We start from the raw sequence: 23,375 nt of genomic DNA, 5'->3' as shown, positions 1-23,375 counted from the left end.
ATTATGATGAACAAATATTGAATTAAAATTATCTAAAAAAAAAACAAAAAAAGATGGATAGAGCATGTGCCATGTAAGCAGGAGATCCCAAGTTCGAGTCCCGATCGGGGCACACATTTTTACCTGTCCCCGTCGATATGTATCAACGCCCGTCGGCAGCTGGCAGTATTAATATGATTCTAATTTTGTTTCAGAACCGTCCACAATGGCAGCTGCCGAAGAGATGCAGCAGGCTGCGGCCGCAGGCAGGGGGGACAGTGAGGACGTGGCGCCGGTGGCGGGCGACACGCGTCTCCAGGCAGGCGGGAGCCCCGTGTTGGCCGCCACGTTCCAGCGCGACCCACTGGAGGCCAGCGGCGGAGAGGTCACGGTCCACGGCGTGGAGGGTCCAGCACTCCGGGAGCTGCCGGCCTACGTGTATTCCCTCCGGGCCCCCCGGCTGTCCGGTACGGCCGCCCTACTGCCAGCTGCGGACACCTACTGTGTCCCGGCGCTGAAGGGAGACTGCGAGCGGCAGCTGGCCGCTCAGCTGACAGTGGAGAACGCGGCAGCCACGGCGGTGCTGGCAGTCGGGCACTCGTGTCTCAGCCTCACAGAGGCCGCTGTCGCCTTCATCAAGGCCAACTGGCAGGTGTTAGCCACACAGGGCTGGGCCGATGCAGTCCTCAACCACCCTGACGAAGCGGTCGAAGTGAGTCGGCTGCTCGGTGAGCCGTCGCCAGAATACAGGTAAGCACGGCGTGACATGAAACTTCCTGGCAGACTAATACTGTGTGCCGGACCGAGACTCGAACTCGGGCAAGTGCTCTACCGACTGAGCTACCCGAGCACGACTCACGCCCCGTCCTCACAGCTTCACTTCTGCCATGACCTCGTTTCCTACCTTCCAAACTTTACAGAAGCTCTCCTGCGAGGTACTGGCAGAACTAGCACTCCTGGAAGAAAGGATATTGCGGAGATACGGCTTAGCCACAGCCTGGGGTATGTTCCTGGAATGAGATGCTCTCTTTCAGGAGTGCTAGTTCTGCAAGGTTCGCAGGAGAGCTTCTGTAAAGTTTGGAAGTTAAGAGACGAGGTACTGGCAGAAGTAAAGATGTGAGGATGGGGTGTGAGTCGTGCTTGGGTAACTCAGTTGGTAGAGCACTTGCCTGCGAAAGGCAAAGGTCCCGAGTTCGAGTCTCGGTCCGGCACACAGTTTTAATCTACCAGGAAGTTTCATATCAGCACACACTCCGCTGCAGAGTGAAAATCTCATTCTGGAAACATCCCCCAGGCTGTGGCTAAGCCATGTCTCGGCCATATCCTTTCTTTTAGGAGTGCTAATTCTGCAAGGTTCGCAGGAGAGCTTCTGTAAAGTCTGGAAGGTAGGAGACGAGGTACTGGCAGAAGTAAAGATGTGAGGATGGGGTGTGAGTCGTGCTCGGGTAGCTCAGTCGGTAGAGCACTTGCCCGCGAAAGCCAAAGGTCCCGAGTTCGAGTCTCGGTCCTGCACACAGTTTTAATCTACCAGGAAGTTTCATATCAGCACACACTCCGCTGCAGAGTGAAAAACTCATTATGACAGCATAATATCCTCACCTGTTTTTCCCACTCCTACAGTTGTATGTGTGTATTTTTTTAGGATACGCGCGTGTGTGTGTGTGTGTGTGTGTGTGTGTGTGTGTGTGTGTGTGTGTGTTTTATTGTAAATACAAACCCGCGAATGTGAACTGACAGCCTAAATGTGCCGTTAAATCAAAGCCACTTCACTTGCACGAAACTGAAGAGAATGCTGTGTTTCTGAAAACGGATCTTATTCATAAGCAAATAAATAAGCAAACCAATAGTTTCACGCTCAGTAGACATGATCAGTGCGAACTGTTCAAGAAAAAAAACGTAACTGTATAAAAAAAGTTATGTCGACCTGTATAACACTGCAACCTGAAACACACGAAAATTTCTCCACTGACATACGGCTTTGGTAAAATAAAGAAACTGACAGAACCTACATTGCGCAAAGGAAACGAAACAATCACATATTATGAATCTCACCTGCAAAATAAAGTACTGGCAGAAACAGCAACACAGCAAGACTCAGCAACAACTGAAAAAAATCCTGCTTAAAACTAACTATAGTTGGTGCAGGGAAATTGGGTTGATAATCTTGACAGAGTGAGCCAATGAAACACATGACTTAACAATGAAATGAATACCCCTAGCTCCATACAGGCGTTGATATGTCAACGGTTGCAGTTGAAAATGTGTTCCCCGGAGGGACTCGAACCCGGGATCCCCTGCTTACATGGCAGACGCTCTATCCATCTGAGCCACCGAAGACACAGAGGATAGTGCGACTGCAGAGACTTATCTCTGGCACGCCTTACGTGAGACCCACATTCCCAACTTATTGTCCCGCACTATATTCATAGTGCCCCTGCCCATCATACTCATTACTCGCGGCTTGTTGCCGATTCCCGTAAGAGTTCGGGCACTGTTTGTGCATCCGCACAGAAGATGGTCAAATGGCCTGTGAGCCTTAACTATATATATATATATATATATATATATATATATATATATATATATATATGACTTAACCTTTAAGTACAGAAATTTCAGTTAGGAGGGAGCCTGTCAAAGAAACCAGTTATAAACTCTAATATGAAAATTCATTTACTAACTTCCATGGTACCGTAAATTAAGTCAGAAGATCAATCAATAGAGTAATTATCAAAAACTGGACTGTGACGATGGGGAAGTGTACCAACAACACAAGCCTACAAAAATAAAAATAAACCTTTTATCTCATCAAATAATACCTTGTTCTTCATTTCAAAACATTTTTTATGTCCGTATGCTATCCAGCCTTTGTTCTGAGTCATCATTCCTCCTCGTAATAAATATCCAGTTCACACAGGTCCAAAAGTGTGTCCATGCATTACACTGCACACTCAACGAACCCCGCAGCTATCCACTACTGACTTGCAAAGATTCTACGACTCCACTGTGCTGCCATCGCAGACACAGATACCGTTGCCTAACAACTACTTCTCTGACCATATTTCTTCAAATACAACATTTTCCTTTACAAATATTAACACATTCAATAACGCCATCAAAAAATAGCCACCTTGCACCATTCTCCAAGGCAATTAGAAGGAACCGTAATTTTACGTAAGAAAATAAGACTGAAAATTAGATTTACTAGAACAACTTCAAATTCATAAACATCCTGTTAGAGAGACGGTAACATTTTGAACTGTCAGTTGTAATACGCGAGTGAGCACTCCCTTGCTGGCTTTAAAATACCGCTCGCGGACACGCAAGACGTGTTTACCGATCTCCGCTAACATCGGCGAATGTGCGCCGCTATCTTCAAAATATTTTTTTCTCTATTATTGAGCTACTGACATTTCGTATCACTGGGTTTCGTTTTTCATGGCTTTTTCAGCACTTGTTCCTACAGTTGGCATTCCGAAAAGAAATCGCATTCGGGAGGACGACGGTTCAATCCCATCTCCGGCCATCCTGATTTAGGTTTTCCGTGATTTCCCTAAATCCTTTCAGGCAAATGCCGGGATGGTTCCTTTGAAAGGGCACGGCCGATTTCCTTCCCAATCCTTCCCTAACCCGAGCTTGCGCTCCGTCTCTAATGACCTCGTTGTCGACGTGACGTTAAACACTAACCACCACCACCACCACCACCACCGAAAAGAAAAACTGAATTAGTACAGTTAAGCAGAAGATTCTCATTTTCTTATGTTGTACCTTTATCCATTTTATTCTTTCCTCCACTTTTCCGAAACAGAAGCAATTTTTTCTAATAGAATTCTTATCTTCTACACATTACATTTACGTGCAGTCTCACTCTGCTGCATACATGTTCCACAGATACTTTTGTATTTAATGCATACCTCTAAGAGTACTGCTTATCACTAGTCTTCTATAAGAGAATGTCATTTTGCTTTAATGTAAAATTACGTTAATTGCTACCAGCAAGACGCAGTGTATACCGCCTGCTGTATTCCAATTTTTCCTTATTGCTTAAGCTTCCGTAGTGTTAAGCGCAAGTTTCTCTTTTTAGTGACGTTGTCTTTGCTCCTTACCCATGTATTTGTAACAGTGATGCTTTGTAAATAGAACTCTCTTCTGCACGCTGAATTTACATACGGTACTACTCTGTCAGCAAATGTGTTAGAGATTTTATGCGTAATGTATATCTGTAAATTTATCGCTTGTTAGTAGCCTGGTAGTGGAAATTTTCATTCTTACTTTAATGTAAAATGCTGTTACTGAACGCAGTCCAAGCGTACTTCTTACGCACATGTATTTAGCACCCTCCGCATCCCAAATTTTCCTCATCGATTGAGCCTGTACTTGTGAACAGTTGACCTTTCTCTGACATGCTGAATACCTAGGTTACCAAATATTTTATCCTTCGGACTCACGTTATAATTTTATATAGACAAGAGCCTTTACCAATGGGCGAATACATTTGTGCATTTATTCTGACATACGCTGAATTTATTCTGGCTGCTGTCCCTAAGCCATGGTATGTGATGTTTCTCGTTTTCACATCAATTATGTATTAGGCAATAGCCGCTCAGCTTCAGCTAATGTAATTTACCACCCTGTGGTGTAACTATTGAGTACACTTACCTTACAAATATTTCGCGATTATTGATATTTTGTTAGATACGTAAAAATAGTTTGTAACCGTTTGTATCGTTTATAGGACCGACTTATTCTGAAGAAGATTTTTTAGAAATATCGTAACCTGGACCAAGGGCTAAATAAACCTTTGGTTTGAAACTCGGTGGCTGATTTTTTTCCCACCTCTTCTATTCTTAATGATGTACATCAGATTCTTGTTCTTACTGATGACATAAGATCATTCTCTGCCCAATACTTCACACCCTTTTGGTGCATTCTTCACACCCTGCCCTCCCAATCTTAAATTGATTTACTTTTAAAATGCTACAGATGCGTAAAATTTCAGTAATAATAAAAATAAAATATTTAACTGTTCCAGTATAAGCACAATTTCACATCATACATTAATACAATGCTTTTTTGTTGTATGCTTAACATCAATTCCTCTTACAATTCAGCATTCACACCGCCTGTATGCACATTAATAGGAAGCTCAGAAAACAGCTTACACTCCACAGTATCATAAATTGCAAACATTCTTCATCACACAAACACACCACCACCACCACCACCACCATTATGTCGTAGGGATGGTAGAAGATCGAAAAAGTAAATGTAATTGGCCACACTAGATTTAGTCGTGGTCAGTGAAGTGAAGCATCACGTGCGGAAAGTTTAGTGACAGGACGAGTATATGACAACATCGAACAGCTAACTTCGTATATAAAAAGCGATGAATATATAATAATCACGCGGTATTGGAATGCTGTAGTAAGGGAAAGTTTGAACACAGAGTAACGAAACAATATGGGGTCGCTGGAATGAGAGAGGAGCAAGCGTGCTAGAATTCCGCGTTATATTTCCGCTAGTCACAAGAAATGCACTGCTCAGGAATAAAATCAGAAGCCTTTTCCACCTCGCCATCTCAGGGTGTGGATCACCCCCGTCGCACTGTCGTCGTTTGGTGTAGCAACCAGTCTCAGCAACGACACACAGTATGCATACCAGATTCTCCACCCACTGTAGATGATGTTTCTGGCTGTTTCAGCAACAGATTTAGACTGCCGAATTCCCCTCCTGAATTTCTGGGACGGTGAGTGTTCAGTCTCTTTACTGTAGCGTGTGATTTGTACCCACCGTCCTTAGTTATTTGTCGCATGTATTCCAATCTCTATCTTGTTGTTGTTCTCGTTAACATCTCCCTGTCGTACCATTCCAGTGCAATCTCTCTCTCCCTATTGTGTTTATCCTTCATTCCATTGAAATCTCCGTCCTTCCCTGTTGTTTTTACCCTCCACAGCTCCCTGAAGTACCATACAATTCCAATCTGTCTTCCCCTGTTTATTATCCTTTACAGCTTTCTGTAGTACAGTGCAAGTTATTCGCTGATGTCTTTGCACAAGTCCTATCATCCTATTCCTTTTTCATGTCACTGTTTTCCACACATTGCTGTTCTCAGCTATTCTGCAGAGAACTTACAGTTCCTCTCTTACGAATTCACCTAATTTTCAAAGTCCTTCTATAGCACCCCATTTTGAATGCACTCATTCTCTTCTTTCCATGTTTTCCCCACAATTCGTGATTCATTTTCATGCAATACTGTGTTCCAAACGAACATTCTCAGATATTTCTTCCCCAAATTAAGACTTAGAGGCCTTGTTTTTCGATGAATGCCCTATTTTCCTGTGCTACATTACTGTTTGTAACAACTTCGCTTCGTCTCTTATGTCTGTTTGCTTCCAGTGTAGTAGAATCCCCTCAATTCGTCTACTTTGTGGCCCCTAATTTTAATGTTAAATTTGCCACCAATGTTATTTCTCCTACTGCCAATACTTCACTTTTCCTTTCGTTTATAAATCCTAATCCTGTACTCATTAAAGTGTTCATTCCACTTAACAGCTCTTATAATTCTTTCGCTCTTTCGTGGTACACAGCAATGGCATCAGCGAATCGTATCAGCGGAAACCTTTCCCTTAGGATTTTAATTCCATTCCTGGAACTTTCTTCTGTTCCACCATCGATCTTTGATGTTCACTTTAAACAACTGGGAAGAACCACTGCATCCCTGTCCTGCACTTTTTTAATCACGGTACTTCTTTCTTCCGTTCTTATTTTTCCCTGTTCATTATAGTGCATACAATATTGTATACTGCCTGACTTTCCATATATCTTATAATTAGGTTTTTTTTTTTTTGAGAATGTCATATGTGTTGCACCATTTTACATTCTCAAATGCTTTTTAAATGTCGACAAATAAAATGAAGGTTCCTTGCTTTTTAACTCTTGCCTCCATGTCGTATCTACCTCTCTGGGTGTTTTACCATTCCTAAACCCAAACTAGTTATCCTCTACTAGATTTTTAGCTTTCTTGTCCATTCTTCTGTATATTGTTGTCAGTAATTCCTATACATGAGCTGTTTAGCTCATTGTTCCAAACATGTCGCTTCTGGAGCGTCTGGATGATATTTTGCTGAAAGTTATGTTTCCTATTCGTCTTCCATTTCTCCGTCTATCATGTCATCCAATAGTTTCTCCCCCTCATAGAGGTGTCCAGTGTACTATTTCCATCCATCCTTTCTCTTCTCTGCGTATACTAATGGAATTCCTTTCTATTATTAGTTTGTTGAAACTCTCACTTTTAATTTCACGAAAGGTTGTTTCGAGTTTGCTTTGTGCTGAAACTGCCCTTCCTACTTATTTTTCGATTTCATCTAATTTTTCCTTCATCTATTTTGCTTTATTTGTCGTGATCTACCTATAGATTTCATTCCTTAGCGAGCTATACCACTGTTTTCTTGTCTTTTCGTGAATATTGTTATATTTTCTTATTTTGTCAATCAATTTCAGTGGACTTCACATTCGCCAGCATTTCTTCAGTTCCTTTTCTCGTAGCTGCCGTCCCCTGTGATTTCTCCTTTTAGAGAAGTCCACTCTTGTTCGATTGAATTTCTAGTTTCGGTATTCGTTGTCGCATTATCTTAAGTTTCATTGAACTTCCGATTCGCGTTTTACTCCTCACTACTGTAGAGTCCCATTCATTTGCAAACTGAATCCTCTTGACGGTTTCGTTAAGCTTCAGTTCACTCATTATCACAATAAAAATGTCATCAGAGTCTACATCTCCTCCCACATATTCCTCACAATTCAGTATCTGATTTCAGAATCTGTCTGGCCATGATGTAATCCAACAGGTATTCTCCTCCGTCTCCAGGCCTTCGCCAAGTATACTTCCAACTCTACGAACAGCCCAAAACACTGAGGCACTGAACAGCTCATATGGATGTCCCAGTGTAGAGAATGTAGACTTCCGGTACCTGCACCATCCTGAAAATCTGTTGGAATGGAGCAGTGAGGGGGTCTCGCACACCGACTGGTGTGGCGAGAATGAGCTGCTAATTTTAATTAATAGTTAGTAATTAGCAGAGTAGGTCCCAGAAAATGCACTTCAGTGATGAGAGTATGTGGTAAGTTATCATAATTAAATTTCACTGATGGTTACCATTGCTGTTACTGTCCAATATCATTATGACACACAAAAAGAAAATGGCGTATGGCATCGTTGGCCAGTTTACCCCCTCAAGGGAATTTCGGCCGCCAAGTGCAAGTCTTACTTCATTCGACGCCACATTGGGCGACTTGCGCACCGGTGATGAGGATGAAATGATAACAGAACAGCCAGTCCACGAGTGGAGAAAATCTCCAACCCGGCCAAGAATCCAACCCGGGCCCACTTAAATGGGAGGTAAGCACAGTACCACCCATCTAAGCAGGTGGGCTGACACACAAAAATCTCTGTATCTATGAATATAATAATGAGTGAGTCACAGCCGTGGTAGTAGCACTGTGTAGGGGGGTATGAACTGTAATAACGTAGGCTCAGTCATGGGTCTAGTGGGTGGTAGACTTAGATTTATTGGTAGAATACTAGGGAAATGAAATCAGTCTACAAAGGCGATTCCTTGCAATCACTTGTGTAGCCCATCCTACAATATGGCTCAAGTATGCAGGACCCATACTAATACGGCTAACCGGAGGTGTTGAATGTATACAGAGCACGGTAGCATGAAAGGTCACAGGTCTGTTTCATCTATGGGGAAGTGTGAAACTAAATTGGCAGACTCCTGAGGATAGTTTGTTTCTTTCCTGAGCAAGCCTACTTACAGAGTTTATAGATCCGGCTTTAAACTATAATACTGAGAATATACTCCAGTCTCCTATGTACCACTGCAGTAGGGATCTTGAAGAAAAGATTAATCACCAAACACACACACACACACACACACACACACACACACACTTAAAAATGACTTTTCAAACTCCAAACGTGAACTAAATGGGAAAAACCATAAGTGGTACACTGGGATGTACCCTCTGCCATGCGCTCCACACTGATTTGCAAGGTATATATGTAGATGTAGGTGAAGCATACCAAAGCTTCTGATTCCACATGTTAGGGACTGATTCACTGACAGTTCTATGCTGTTTCAACTGGACTTTCACACAGGTCTGCTTTCTGTGGTCTACAATGAAATACCATCATAGTCAGCAGGCCCAGATCTAGGGGGAAAGGGTGGGCAAGCCAGAGAATCTGCCCCAGGCGGCAATTTCATAGGGCGCCAAATTCATAATTTTGGAGAAAAGAAAGCCTTGTTTCACAAACCACCTGGCAGCCAGCTCATGTTGGTCTATCGATTATTTGTATGATTTTAAAACATATCGCTGTTGGTTTTCGAACACATTCTAAGTTGATTTCTGAACGAATAATAAGTTGATTTTTGAATGCGTGCATAGTGTACATGATTCTCTGCCAGTGGAATCCCAGTCGCATACAGAACTAAGAAAACTGTCCCGCATACAAAAGGGGACGGTGCTACACGAGCTGAGCCGAATAAACCCGAACGGTTAAATGCCAGTCGCGGTTTATGTGGGTGACTGACTTACGAATGATCAGCTTCGTTGTAATTACTTGCGAAATCCATAAATTCAGACTACCAGAGTGGAGATGAACGACTAACGGGAATTACAGGTAAGAAAGGTTACATATTAATCCTCAGTGTTTCCAAGAAAACGAAATTTTGGAAGAAAATTTTTACCAGGTCGCTACACCACTAAGGGGCGCTTGAAGAGTCCCCGGTTAGCGTCCGCTTAAGTTCTGTTCTCGAAATAGCGCGGAAAATACGTTGTACGAACGCGTAATAACACCCAACTGGAGAATAAACGTAGGATAACTGAACTGGTGATTCTGGCAGGATTGGTGAAGTTCACCGGAGAATATTTTTTGATGGTGGTAGCAATAGTTATCGAATTACTGACAAGATTGTTTGTCAGAACGAGAAAGGGGAAGAAATGGGGACATCACACACATTATATGGAAGAATATAACGATTCAAAATTAATGTAAAAATTCCGTACAACTACTTTTCAATCTCATGCTTGAGAAACAGGAGCCTTTGAACGAAATGTGAAACTGTTTCCTAACTTAAAACTTTTTGCCTGTAGTAGTCCTATTAGGCATTTAGTATTTTGGAACAATGTCTTGAAAGGAGGATATAAGACGAACATCAACAAAACCAAAACTATTATAATGGAATATAGTTGAATCAAATCAGGTCATGGTGAGGAACTAGATTAGCAGATGACAAAGTAGTAGATGAGTTTTGCTATTTGGGGAGCAAAATAACTGATGATGGTCGAAGTACAGAGGATGTAAAACGTAGGCTGGCAATGGCAAGGAAAGCTTTTTTGAGAAACAGAAATTTGTTAACATTGAGTATAGATTTAAGTGCCAGGAAGTGTTTTCTGAAAGTATTTGTATGGAGTGTAGCCATGTATGGAAGTAAAACATGGACGATAAATAGTTTGGAAAGGAAGAGAATAGAAGCTTTCGAAATGCAGTGTTGCAGAAGAATGCTGAAGATTAGATGGGTAGATCACATAACTAATGAGGAAGTATTGAATAGAATTGGGAGAAGAGGAATTTGTGGCACAGCTCGACCAGAAGGACACCTCCTGAGGTATCAAGGGATCACCAATTTAGTATCGGAGGGCAGTGTGGAGGGTAAAAATGGTAGGAGACAGAGATATGAATACACTAAGTATATTTGGATGTAGATTGCAGTAGATACTGGGAGGTGAAGAAGCTTCCACAGTATAGAGCAGCATGGAGAGCTGCAGCAAACTGTTCTCAGAACTGAAGACGACGACGACAACAACAGCAATATTGGTACTTTGTGAACTATATTATGTCATGATATTTATGTAAATGAGTTATTTATGTAAATGAGTTGTACAAAAATTACTATTTGTGCCAAACCAGTCTCACGTATTTTGCGTGTATTACAATTGCTGCAATATTTGAAATGTCTATTTCGTTTTATCTAGCATACAGTGCCAAAATATATGTACTCATATCGAGAAACCATATCAGTCTTTCGTACTATTCATATCAACAGCTTTTTTAGTATTAGACAACGACATTTAGATTTACCACGTAGCAAACCTTTGCCGAAATTTGGTGAGGTAATAGATCCTTTCGTAGAAAGGAAAGCATGCCGTCTAAAGCTGCAGCAAGATGAGAGAGAGAAAAAGATGTTGGGTCCTACAGATTGAAAAAATGTGTACTGTCTTGCTTGTCTCTCGTCTTTACTGGTTTTACATTTCCCGTATTTATTTTTGTCACACAAAACAGAGTGTTATTAGGTAATAGGTAACAAAGAGTGCAAATTTCTCTGAAGAGTTCGTATTCTCCCGGTTACAGATAACCTCATCCAGTGTTACTTTTGAGTTTTTTAAGGAGGGCACGACATCAAACCTGCCGACAGGGAGCTGGAGAGGCTCCCCACGACATTTTAATTTCCACTGTCCTGAATAGATGTCCGATGGATTTCATTATAAAATATACACGTCTGAACTCCGCTGAGTGAATACAGTGACGTGCGATAGAAGAATGCTGTGTGAAGAGGCGTGGCATTACACTTTGGCATACTTGAGACCAAATAACATATTTTACATTTCCTCGAACATATGTGTTTGATATATAAAAGCTCTTCAGAAAGATGTGCGCTACAAAATGAACATATTTTTTAAAAATTGATTTTTTAATGTTTGACGTCCCGTCTCAAACGCTTGGAGGGGATGGGGGCGATGGCAACTATAAAGTTTCAAGCTTTTGCCCCAGTTCCGAAATATCATAGATCCGGGGCTAATTGCTAGTACCCTGAATCAGACTGGTTTCACGTGAGTCAGTGTACACACCAGAAACAGCCAATGGAGCACAACCTCCACCATGGCCACACCTAGTAAAGCACTCTGGCGATCAGAACAACTTCCAGGTCATAAAACTGTGTACAGTCGTTCATAATTCACGTTTTCAATCTCGTCATTGCATAGAAAAGGATAGGGAATGTAAAATGTAAATCTTCAGAAAGTTGAGATTCATCTTGAGTATATGACACATCTTTGCAGAGATCTATTTTCAGTTGGCAGAGTAGAACCACTATCTGTGTCCATTTAACATTTATCGAAAATAAAGTATCTGGAAGCGAATATTAGGTTAATTAGCTGTAATAACTTCATTGACAGAATAAAAAAAGTACATTGTTCCTGTCCACTTGATGTTTGTAGAAATATTGCCATGTTTTATGTAATAGCGCATGCAAGTCACAGTTTGCGGTATCAGAAAATAGCTGTTATGTGCTAGAGTGATTATAGTGATCTTGTAATACGAAAGTGATACTATGGATTTCTCAGTACTTGCATCAGTGGTATGAGGTAGACGTTGTGTTCACAAAGCTGATGTCTGCTTAGAGGAAGATTAGATATATAATGATAATCTAGCAAAGTGCATGAAGCATAAATTTAGTCTGTGACCGCAAGTTTTGCAGCACCCAGCAGACATGTGGTGCACACAAGAATTTAATTACAGGTTTGTGTTTTGTTTGTTTTCGTGTGTGCGTTTGTTTGTTTCCGTGTGTGCGTTTGTTTGTTTTCGCGCGTGTGTGTGTGTGTGTTTTTGTTTTCGTGTGTGTGTTTGTGTGTGTGTGTGTGTGTTTGTTTTCGCGCGTGTGTGTGTGTGTGTTTGTTTTCGTGTGTGTGTGTGTGTGTTTGTTTTCGTGTGTGTGTGTGTGTGTGTGTGTGTGTGTGTGTGTGTGTATGTGTCTGTTTGTTTTCGTGTGTGTGTGTTGGTGTTTTTCCTAATGTTTCGACAAATTCATCTTTTGTGTGAAGGAGAAACTTTTTCTATTGCTATGGGGAGGCTATGTTACGAAATTTGGCAATAACTGGACTGAAATCTTTTGGCTCCTTCTAAGGAAAATGTTTAAATACATGGAGAGGTGATTTGTTTGGCGTGTTACCGACAATAGTTTTAGGAAGATTGCTGCACAAACAGATAACTAGTATCTGTAGTATGAAGCGTCTGTTTCAGTAGAGGTCAACGACTGGTTAGCAATAGCACTTTAAGGTCGAATAAATTGACTTCCAGATAACAAGGAGAAGCACAGTTTCTTGAATAAGGGAATTTTTAATGGAAAAGGGATGAAGACTTTGATCGTAGGGTAGAACAGAATCTCTGTACCTTAATATAAACGGTGTTGGATACTCTTTTCTACTGTCTAAGTTGATTATATCTGCATTCAGAATTGTTCGAGTTTTTTGTGTGTGATGGGTTTCTTCATTAGGTGAGTGTGTTTATGTAGTAAACTCTGAGAATATTTATGTTTGTTGCAGACGCCTTCCCGGAAAGGAGTGTGACAGGAGGCTGATCGAGGCAGCTAAGGAGGGGGCAGTGGAGGAGCTGAGGGCTCTTCTGGCGGCAGGTGCGAATGTGGAGGCGAGGGACGAGGACATGTGGACTGCCCTGCACTGGGCGGCAGCGAGGGGACACGAGAATGTGGTGAGGTGTCTGGTGGAGGGTGGGGCGGACGTCGAAACCAGAGACAGCAGGGGGAACACACCCATGCACTGGGCTGCATACCGCGGCCACGCGGCTGTGGTGCGGCTACTGGCCGCCTCCTCTGGTGACCCCGACGCCAAGGACGAGTACCGGTGGACGCCGTTGCACTACGCAGCGAGGCAGGGCCACGCAGAGGTGGCGGCTGTGCTGCTCGATGTGGGAGCCGACAAAGGGGCCTGGGATGATCACGGACAGATACCTCTGTACCTAGCCATGCAGAACAGAAAGCAGCAGCTTGCAGATATGCTATCATGAAGCATGCAGTCCAAAAAATTCTTTTGCCATAACATTTAAACACATCTCTACATTTATTTTGTATAATTTTTCAATAAAGAATGTAAAAAATTAATTCTCCAGTCACTCATTAACATCCACATTTAAGTAGTACATGAAGGTACTCTATTAGCACCGTGTGGCAACTAAGGTTCTGGAAAACGAATTGAAAATACAAGACACTACCTCTGTTCATAAGAAAAAAACTCAAATGCATTTCTATGCTAAGCTTTGCAGACGTCAACAAGAACTCAAAAATAAATACTTCACTGCAAATGAAGATAACTACTGCATGGTGTGTGGTAACTGAAAAGTACAGGCTGTTTCAAAAAGGGGTTTACAACTTTAAAAAACTCATATAAATTTATTGAAAGAAGATGCAGAGCAAAGTTTAGTGTTACTTTGTAGGAGAACACATCAAGTTTTCTTAACCTTAAACTAACATCCCTTTGGAAGTCAATTTCTTCCCAAACTCGCTGTAGCATTGCAGGTGTAACTTGATCAGTGGTGGCCTAAATTTTTGCTCTAAGTCCAGGTAGAGGAGCCAGCACAGGTAGTACAAACACGATAACCTTCATGAATCCCCATAAAAATGTCGAGTGGTATGAGGTCTGGGGGACGTGGTGGGCCATGCATTTGGCGAATCGCGACCAATCCATTGACTTGGAAAGCGGTCACTGAGAAAATCCCGGAGATCAGCCAGGTAGTGGGGTGTTGCACCATCTTGTAGGCTTACTAGGAGGATCTTTTGCGGACATGAAAGGGAAATAATGGTCGAGGAAATAACGCTCGCCGACCTCGATTATTGAAACCAAAACACACAGCTAGCACTCTCTGGTCCAACGAAGGCAGCCATCTTTAACGCAACTGCCTCTACTGCTCCGTACAGTGCGATTCGGCTCTAGCGAGCTACGAGAGACAAAACTTGATGTATTTCCCTACCAATCGACACTACAATCACCTCTGTAGATACTATGAATTAATATGAATTTTCAAAGTGGTAGAGACCTTTCTGAAACAGCATGTATATCAGGCTGGCTTATATCCTGCTACAATATGTGATCGAAAGTATCCGGGCACCTGGCTGAAAATGACTTACAAGTTCGTGGCGCCCTACATCGGTAATACTGGAATTCAGTATGGTGTTGGCCCACCCTTAGCCTTGCCGACAGCTTCCATTCTCGCAGGCATACTTCAATCAGCTGCTGGAAGGTTTCTTGGGGAATGGCAGCCCATTCTTCACGGAGTGCTGCACAGAGGAGAGGTATCGATGTCAGTCGGTGAGGCCTGGCACGAAGTCGGCGTTCCAAAACATCCCGAAGATGTTCTGTAGGATTCAGGTCAGGACTCTGTGCAGGCCAGACCCTGGATTATGCCAGGCCATGCATTATGAACGGGTGCTTGATCATGTTGAAAGATGCAAACTCCATCCCCGAATTGATCTTCAACAGTGGGAAGCAAGAAGGTGCTTAAAACGTCAATGGGCCTGTACTGTGAATAGTGCCACGCAAAACAACAAGGGGTGCAAGCCCCCTCCATGAAAAATACCATCACACCATAACACCACCGACTCCGAATTTTACTGTTGGCACTACACACCCACACCCTGCCACCGGATCGCCACATTGTGTACCGGGATTCGTCACGCCACACAACATTTTTACACTGTTCAGTCGTCCAGTTTTTACGCTCCTTACACCAAGTGAGGCGTTTGGCACTTACCGGCGTGATGGGTGGTTTATGACCAACCCGCTCGACCGTAAAATCCAAGATTTCTCACCTCATGCCTAACTGTCATAGTACTTGCAGTGGATCCTGATGCTGTTTGTAATTCCTGTGTGATGGTCTGGGTAGATGTCTGCCTATTACACATTACGACCCTCTTCAACTGTCAGCGGTCCCTGTCAGTCAAGAGACGAGGTCGACCTGTACACCTTTGTGCTGTACGTGTCCCTTCATGTTTCCACTTCACTATCACATAGGAAACAGTGGATCTAGGGATGTTCATGATTGTGGGATTCTCGCGTACAGACGTATGACACAAGTGACACCCAGTCACCTGACCACGTTCGAAGTCCATGAGTTCTTCCCCCATTCTGCTCTCTCACGATGTCTAATGACTACTGAGGTCCCTGATATGGAGTACCTGGCAGTAGGTGGCAGCACAATGTACTTAATATGAAAAACATCTGTTTTTGGTGGTGTCCGGATACTTTTGATCATTTTGTGTACGTGAAACCACTGATAATCGCACCACACCCAGATTAATGAGGAATGATCTCTAGGGATAGAATTTTCCACACTGCTTTCAGACTGCATTTACTTGTACATCCGCAGCAAACATGGTGCAGTACTTCTTGTCTTTTATTATAATCTGACATTAGTAGTAACATTCACAATGCACTATGCGCTTATCATCTGGAATCGAGTTATCAGTTGACATTCCAATTGAGTGGTTCCCAGAGAGCTGTAATGCAGCTGATATGAAATGTGCTGGCAGGTAACGTGTATCTTAGCTCTGATACTGCAGGATGCGACAGCAAATTGTCACTTTACACTTCACCTTCTATTGATCTTCAGTGATTTCTCTCATCCTGGCATCTTTTCAGCAGAGCACCTGCAGGGACTGCCACAGTAGCCACCATGCAGGAGCTCTGCTGGACAGCACCACAGCCAATAGTGCCCCCTGTGTCCCAGCCTGCACAATGCAGAACTACAGCATGAGGAACTGTACAACTGATACTGGAATGCTGTGCAGTCGTGTAGGCAGTTAGGTTGGTTGGTTGATTTGAGGGAGCAGACCAAACAGCTTTGTCATTGGTCCCATCAGATTACGGAAGGATGGGGAAGGAAGTCAGCCATGCCCTTTCGAAGGAACCATCCTGGGATTTGCTTGAAGCGATTTAGGCAAATCACGGAAAACCTAAATCAGGATGGCTGGACGCGGATTTGAACCGTCGTCCTCCCAAATGTGAGTCCAATGTGCTAACCATTGCGCCACCTCACTCATTTAGGTCACAAAATGGAACATTTCACACGAGATATATATATCATTTCCAATGCAAAAAAATGAATACAGAGAGTACAACATAAATCTGTCCGAAATCCAGCAAATTTGACTGTAGAATTTACAGATAGTTCATTCTACATCCTTTCCTTTTTGGCAATGCCAAACATCCACCTCGATTACAGAAATACAGCTGAAACAATTGACAGACACAGAAATAAAATTGGAGATAATCGAAGGCACATGCAAAAAATTTCAGTCCTTGTAGCATTGTCTTAATGAAGTTACAGCTGCCGCAGTAATAATAATTATAGATGTGCCGAAAGGTAGTATAAATCTTTTACAGCTATTCCATGTTAATATAACCACCAAAACAATAATTATGCCGTTTCATACTTCAGTACCTCGATACAGCTGTACGACTAGTGTCTGTCATTTAGTCATTTATCAGACATACATTCAACCTGGAGTATATTTAATTTAAAAGTTATTTTCAACTTCTTTTGCCGCTGGTTGCTCAGATGTTGTATGTGCAATTTACTTGAATTGCCAGTGCCATACACAACTCTATTTTGGCATGTTTTGATTCACTCAATAAAAGTTCAGAAACCCACCCAACCATTTCGCAGTTGTTGTTGTTGTGGTCTTCAGTCCTGAGACTGGTTTGATGCAGCTCTCCATGGTACCCTATCCTGCGCAAGTTTCTTCATCTCCCAGTACCTACTGCAACCTACATCCTTCTGAATCCGCTTAGTATATTCATCTCTTGGTCTCCCTCTACGATTTTCACCCTCCGCGCTGCCCTCCAATGCTGAATTTGTGTTCCCTTGATGCCTCAGAACATGTCCTACCAACCGGTCCCTTCTTCTCGTCAAGTTGTGCCACAAACTCCTCTTCTCCCCAATTCTATTCAGTACCTCCTCATTAGTTATGTGATCTACCCATCTAATCTTCAGCATTCTTCTGTAGCACCACATTTCGAAAGCTTCTATTCTCTTCCTGTCCAAACTATTTATTGTCTATATTTCACTTCCATACATGGCTACACTCCATACAAATACTTTCAGAAACGACTTCCTGACACTTAAATCTACGCTCGATGTTAACAAATTTTTCTTCTTCAGAAATGCTTTCCTTGCCATTGCCAGTCTACATTTTATATCTTCTCTACTTCGACCATCATCAGTTATTTTGCTCCTCAGATAGCAAAACTCCTTAACTACTTTGTCTGATTTCCTAATCTAATTCCCTCAGCATCACCCGATTTAATTCGACTACATTCCATTATCCACGTTTTGCTTTTGTTAATGTTCATCTTACATCCTCCTTTCAAGACACTTTCCATTCCATTCAACTGCTCCTCCAAGTCCTTTGCTGTCTCTGACAGAATTACAATGTCATAGGCGAACCTCAAAGTTTTCACTTCTTCTCCATGAATTTTAATACCTACTCCGAATTTTTCTTTTTTTTCCTTTACGGCTTGCTCAATATACAGATTGAATAACATTGGGGAGAGGCTACAACCCTGTCTCACTCCCTTCCCAACCACTGCTTCCCTTTCATACCCCTCGACTCTAAAAACTGCCATCTGCTTTCTGTACAAATTGTAAATAGCCTTTCGCTCCCTGTATTTTACCCCTGCCACCTTTAGAATTTGAAAGAGAGTATTCCAGTCAACATTGTCACAAGCTTTCTCTAAGTCTAAAAATGCTAGAAACGTAGGTTTGCCTTTCCTTAGTCTTTCTTGTAAGATAAGTCGTAAGGTCAGTATTGCCTCACGTGTTCCAATATTTCTACGGAATCCAAACTGATCTTCCCCGAGGTCGGCTTCAACCAGTTTTTCCATTCGTCTGTAATGAATTCGCGTTAGTATTTTGTATCTGTGACTTATTAAACTGATTGTTCGGTAATTTTCACATCTGCCAGCACCTGATTTCTTTGGGATTGGAATTATTATATTCTTCTTGAAGTCTGAGGATACTTCGCCTGTGTCATACATCTTTCTCACCAGATGGTAGAGTTTTGTCAGGACTGGCTCTGCCAAGGCTGTCAGTAGTTCTAATGGAATGTCGTCTTCTCCTGGGGCCTTGTTTCGGCTCGGGTCTTCCGGTGCTCTGTCAAACTCTTCACGCAGTATCGTATCTCCCATTTCATCTTTATCTACATTCTCTTCCATTTTTATAATATTGTCCTCAAGTACATCGCCCTTGTATAGACCCTCTATATACTCCTTCCACCTTTCTGCTTTCCCTTTTTTGGTTAGGACTGGGTTTCCATCTGAGCTCTTGATATTCATACAAGTGGCTGTCTTTTCTCCAAAAGTCTCTTTGATATTCGTGTAGGCAGTATCTATCTTACCCCTAGTGAGATAAGCCTCTACATCCTTACATTTGTCTTCTATCCATCCCTGCTTAGCCATTTTGCACTTCCTGTCGGTCTCATTTTTGAGACGTTTGTATTCCTTTTTGCCTGCTTTACTTACTGCATTTTTCTATTTTCTCCTTTCATCAATTAAATTCAGTATCTCTTCTGTTACCCAAGGATTTCTACTAGCCCTCGTCTTTTTACCTACTTGATCCTCTGCTGCCTTCACTATTTCATTCCTCAAAGCTACCCATTCTTCTTCTACTGTATTTCTTTCCCCCATTCCTGTCAATTGTTGCCTTATGCTCTCCCTGAAACTCTGGATGACCTCTGGTTTAGTCAGTTTATCCAGGTCCCATCTCCTTAAATTCCCACCTTTTTGCAGTACATGGCAGGAAGTTCACCGTACCTGTATTTACTCATCACTTTCACAACTCAATAGGGAATAAAATCGGTATTAGCTCCATGTTTGACATCACGTCTCTTTAATTATTTTTAAGGTTCCAGCGCAGTTAAGCAAAATAGCCGGCATTATACTGTCAGTACTGGTATTTACCCAATGGATTTTTGTCGAACGGTTCCATTTCTTCAAAACACTCTCAATTTAATTTTACAATTTCCTCTGCAGAATTACACCATCGCAACACACATTAATGTTCATTTATTGCCTGTCATCACACTTACCTGATACATAATGCGAACATTAGGACAACTAGTTAGGCCACAGCAGTCTATTGAACGCACGTTGCTAAACAGATGTACCAAACTTTCGGAAGATCGTGTAAACAACTGCAAGTTTTCCATGCTGCGTAGATGGTGATGAACAAGGTAACCCATATTGTGATGTAACCTTGGATATCTGCAACAGTGTCATAAGGTAAAAAATAATTTTAGTAATTTATAATTTAGGCAGCGCAGATATCTCCAAAGTTACGAAGTATCCGCTATAGAGGATTTTCGTGGAGAGCACTGTGTCTTATGGTGCTGAAGGAAGATGCTGACAAAGAAAATACGGACTCCACACAATGGAAATGTTTTGGAGAAAGTGAAAAACTGCAGTAATAGGCAAGATAGGAAATGAAATCAAATGAACAACAGAAACAGTCAATACTAGGACAATGTACAGACAGGGAGCAGGTGGAATGGTATGACAATATGAGACATGGGGATGCTAACATGTGGCGTGGCAGGCTATCTTAAGTTTGCTCTACTTGTCCAGACTCACCTCTCCATGTCAACATATCCGCTCCCTAGTCTAGGCCGATGTAATAAAAGATTATGAAAGAGAATCCACAGCCGCTCAAAATCTGAGACAATGCAAAAGATTGTAACCTCAGTGCAAACTTTTCGTTGTGTATTTGTTTTAAAACGTTTGTTGGGACTAGCTCAGGTGAGCTTGTTGTACCACTTACCACTTGGCGCCTCTTCTGTCCGCTCAGAAAGCAGAAGGTGGTATTGCCAATCATCGTACAACTTACATTAATTACATGTGATCTAAAGCTGCAATGCTTTTGTTTAACATCACTAATATTTCCTAAAATTGCTTTTAAATGTTCTTCGAGACCGTAGCGGCGAGCGTCTAATGAAGATGGGTGTCTCTAATATGGTGCTGCTAGTGGCCAGCCACCATTGCTGCAACCTTAAATGCACTTTGGACAATCAGTATGAACCTGCGTTAATTCAGAATCAGTATCGCGAAGTCCAATCAATCCTTTCAAAACAAGCACTGTGTGCAACACATATACTGGCTTTGAAATACTTAATTTCTTCCCATTGTCATACATCACGGTCAGTAAAGGGCCAACTATTACCGACTGTGCAGATTATCACCACTCCCACCATTAAGATAACTCCACTTGCTTTTCTGGTTAATCACATGAAGCAAATAACATTTAATTATTCACTAAACAGGAGGAGGAGGAATTATGATGACGAGACCATGTCAGGAAATGTTAAGGTTCCACATTTTTGTTTTTGTGTTTCTTGTCCGATACATAAAAGGAGATGTGAAAATTATTATGATTGAAATGAGAGCATCCACAACATGCAAATGAAATATATAAAAAGAGAAGAATTTTTGTGAGAAAACATCAAGAGGAACTGTTATTGAGAATTAAACCATGTGACTGCTTAAGAGGAAGGCAGCAGACATACTTTGCTTATTTTTAAAGTGCTTACAGCTTTTGACATACTCCAACGCGATCTTTGTTCGACGAAAACGACAGTTAACTCTATACTCTGTCATAATTTTGGTTAATGTATCAAAGTTTTACAAATTGTTTTATCGTTTATGAGTTGACACACTGCATACGATCAATGTGACTGCAAATACTACGTGATTCGATTTAAGGTAGTCTCGAACAGTAGACGGCGACAAGAGACGGGGTTAAAATGGTCACCATGTTTTTCCGACAGCGTTTCGAGCTGACATCTGTCGGCGACGTCGATCAACAGTGCAGGACCTAATGGCTGTGTATTGGATCTCGCAGTAAACTGTTCAGCAGAAAAATGCTGAAAATAAGAAAGATGTCCATACTGACATCAAATAGTTATATCCAGCTGCTTCAGGAAATTGGAATAAACGTCCATATCTATGATCAACTTGTAAGGAATTTACTTCACACCCAGCAACGTTCTTGCTAATGTGTTTATTATATGTGGCAAATTGCAAGAATGCAGCCATCTCCCGCGGTACCTCGTAACGAGTACTGCTCTTCGATTCGTGATTTCTGTCACTAATCGAAGTGTTAGGTTTTGCAGGTGCCAGCCAGTACCCGCAGCTGCAGTCCAGCCAGCCAGCAGCAGTCCAGCCAGCCAGCAGTGGCAGCAGCGGTCCAACCAGCCAGCAGCGGTCCAGCCAGCAGCAGCAGCAGTGGTCCAGCCAGCCGGCAATGGTCGAGCCAGCTGGCAGTGGTCCAGCCAGCAGCAGCAGCAGCGGTCCAGCCGGCAGCAGCAGTCCACCCAGTGGCAGCAGCAGCGGTCCAGCTGGCAGCGGTCCAGGCAGCCGGCAGCGGTTCAGCCAGCTGGCAGCGGTTCAGCCAGCAGCAGCAGCAGCAGCAACAGCAGCAGCAGTTGAGCCGGCAGCAGTCCAGCCAGCAGCAGCAGTGGTCCAGCCAGCAGCGGTCCAGCCAGCCAGCAGTGGTCCAGCCAGCAGCGGTCCAGCCAGCAGCAGCAGCAGCAGTCCAGCCAGCAGCAGCAGTCCACCCAGTGGCAGCAGCAGCGGTCCAGGCAGCTGGCAGTGGTTCAGCCAGCTGGCAGCGGTCCAGCCAGCGGCAGCAGCAGCAGCAGTTGAGCCGGCAGCAGTCCAGCCAGCCAGTAGCGGTCCAGCTGGCAGCAGTCCAGCCAGCAGCAGCAGTCCACCCAGCAGCAGCAGCAGCAGTGGTCCAGCCAGCAGCAGCAGTCCACCCAGTGGCAGCAGCAGCGGTCCAGCCGGCAGCGCTCCAGCCAGCCGCAGCAGCTGCGCCGTTCCTGCCAGCCAGCCAGTGTTCCTGCCAGCCAGTTGGCATTCCTGCCAGCAGTCACCTCCTGCCAGCGCCAGCAGCGTGGGACTTTGGCCCCCGTTGTCGTCCCCCGTTTTCCTCTACACTTTTCGTCCTGTCCTGTCTTAGTTCCTACTTATCATGTCAGCCCCCACCACCACTACCACTACCACGACCACCACAATAGTTTATACATCCCCCTCCACCGCCACCACCATCATTACATGGGGTGCACAGTCGCCCCCCTCCTTCCATTCCCCCTCTTCTCATTCTCCCTTCACCCTCGCTCTTTGTCACCCCTCCCCAGCTTCTTCCTCCCCCACCTCCACCTCTGATTCTTTCCCCCCACTCCCCCAGCCTGTAACTGCAGCTCCCGCTAGGGTGGTGGGCTGACGGGCCACTGCCCATGCCCAGCTCTCGCCCTCACCTTCGCCATCGCCGTCGCCATCGCCTTCACCATCGCCATCGCCGGCTCCAGCATCCACGCCGGGACCTGCCACTTCCCACCACCTCCCTGTTGGTCCTGTCTCACATGTCTCCACTCACCCTTCCGTTGCCCTCAAACGCCCTAGTGGCACCACCACCTCCCCAGGTTCCAAAAAGGCCCCATCCTGTCCTCCTTCCCCCCCAGGATGCCATGCATGTCTCCCCGCCAGGCCCTGCTCCC

The 23,375-nt window shown here is 43.4% G+C and overlaps 1 protein-coding gene across 1 annotated transcript; it reads left to right on the top strand.

Annotated features, from left to right (window-relative positions):
• The first annotated feature begins 205 nt into the window (after positions 1-205).
• LOC126108229 (ankyrin repeat and protein kinase domain-containing protein 1-like) lies at positions 206-13,840 on the top strand. The gene is made up of 2 exons (XM_049913460.1): positions 206-729; positions 13,360-13,840. The coding sequence occupies exons 1-2, from the start codon at positions 206-208 to the stop codon at positions 13,838-13,840; spliced, it is 1,005 nt and encodes a 334-aa protein (XP_049769417.1).
• Positions 13,841-23,375: the final 9,535 nt, after the last annotated feature.

The sequence above is a fragment of the Schistocerca cancellata genome, chromosome 11 (genome assembly GCF_023864275.1).
Source record: "Schistocerca cancellata isolate TAMUIC-IGC-003103 chromosome 11, iqSchCanc2.1, whole genome shotgun sequence".
In the NCBI taxonomy this organism is placed as follows: domain Eukaryota; kingdom Metazoa; phylum Arthropoda; class Insecta; order Orthoptera; family Acrididae; genus Schistocerca; species Schistocerca cancellata.
This window is presented reverse-complemented; position numbering and strand designations above follow the sequence as displayed.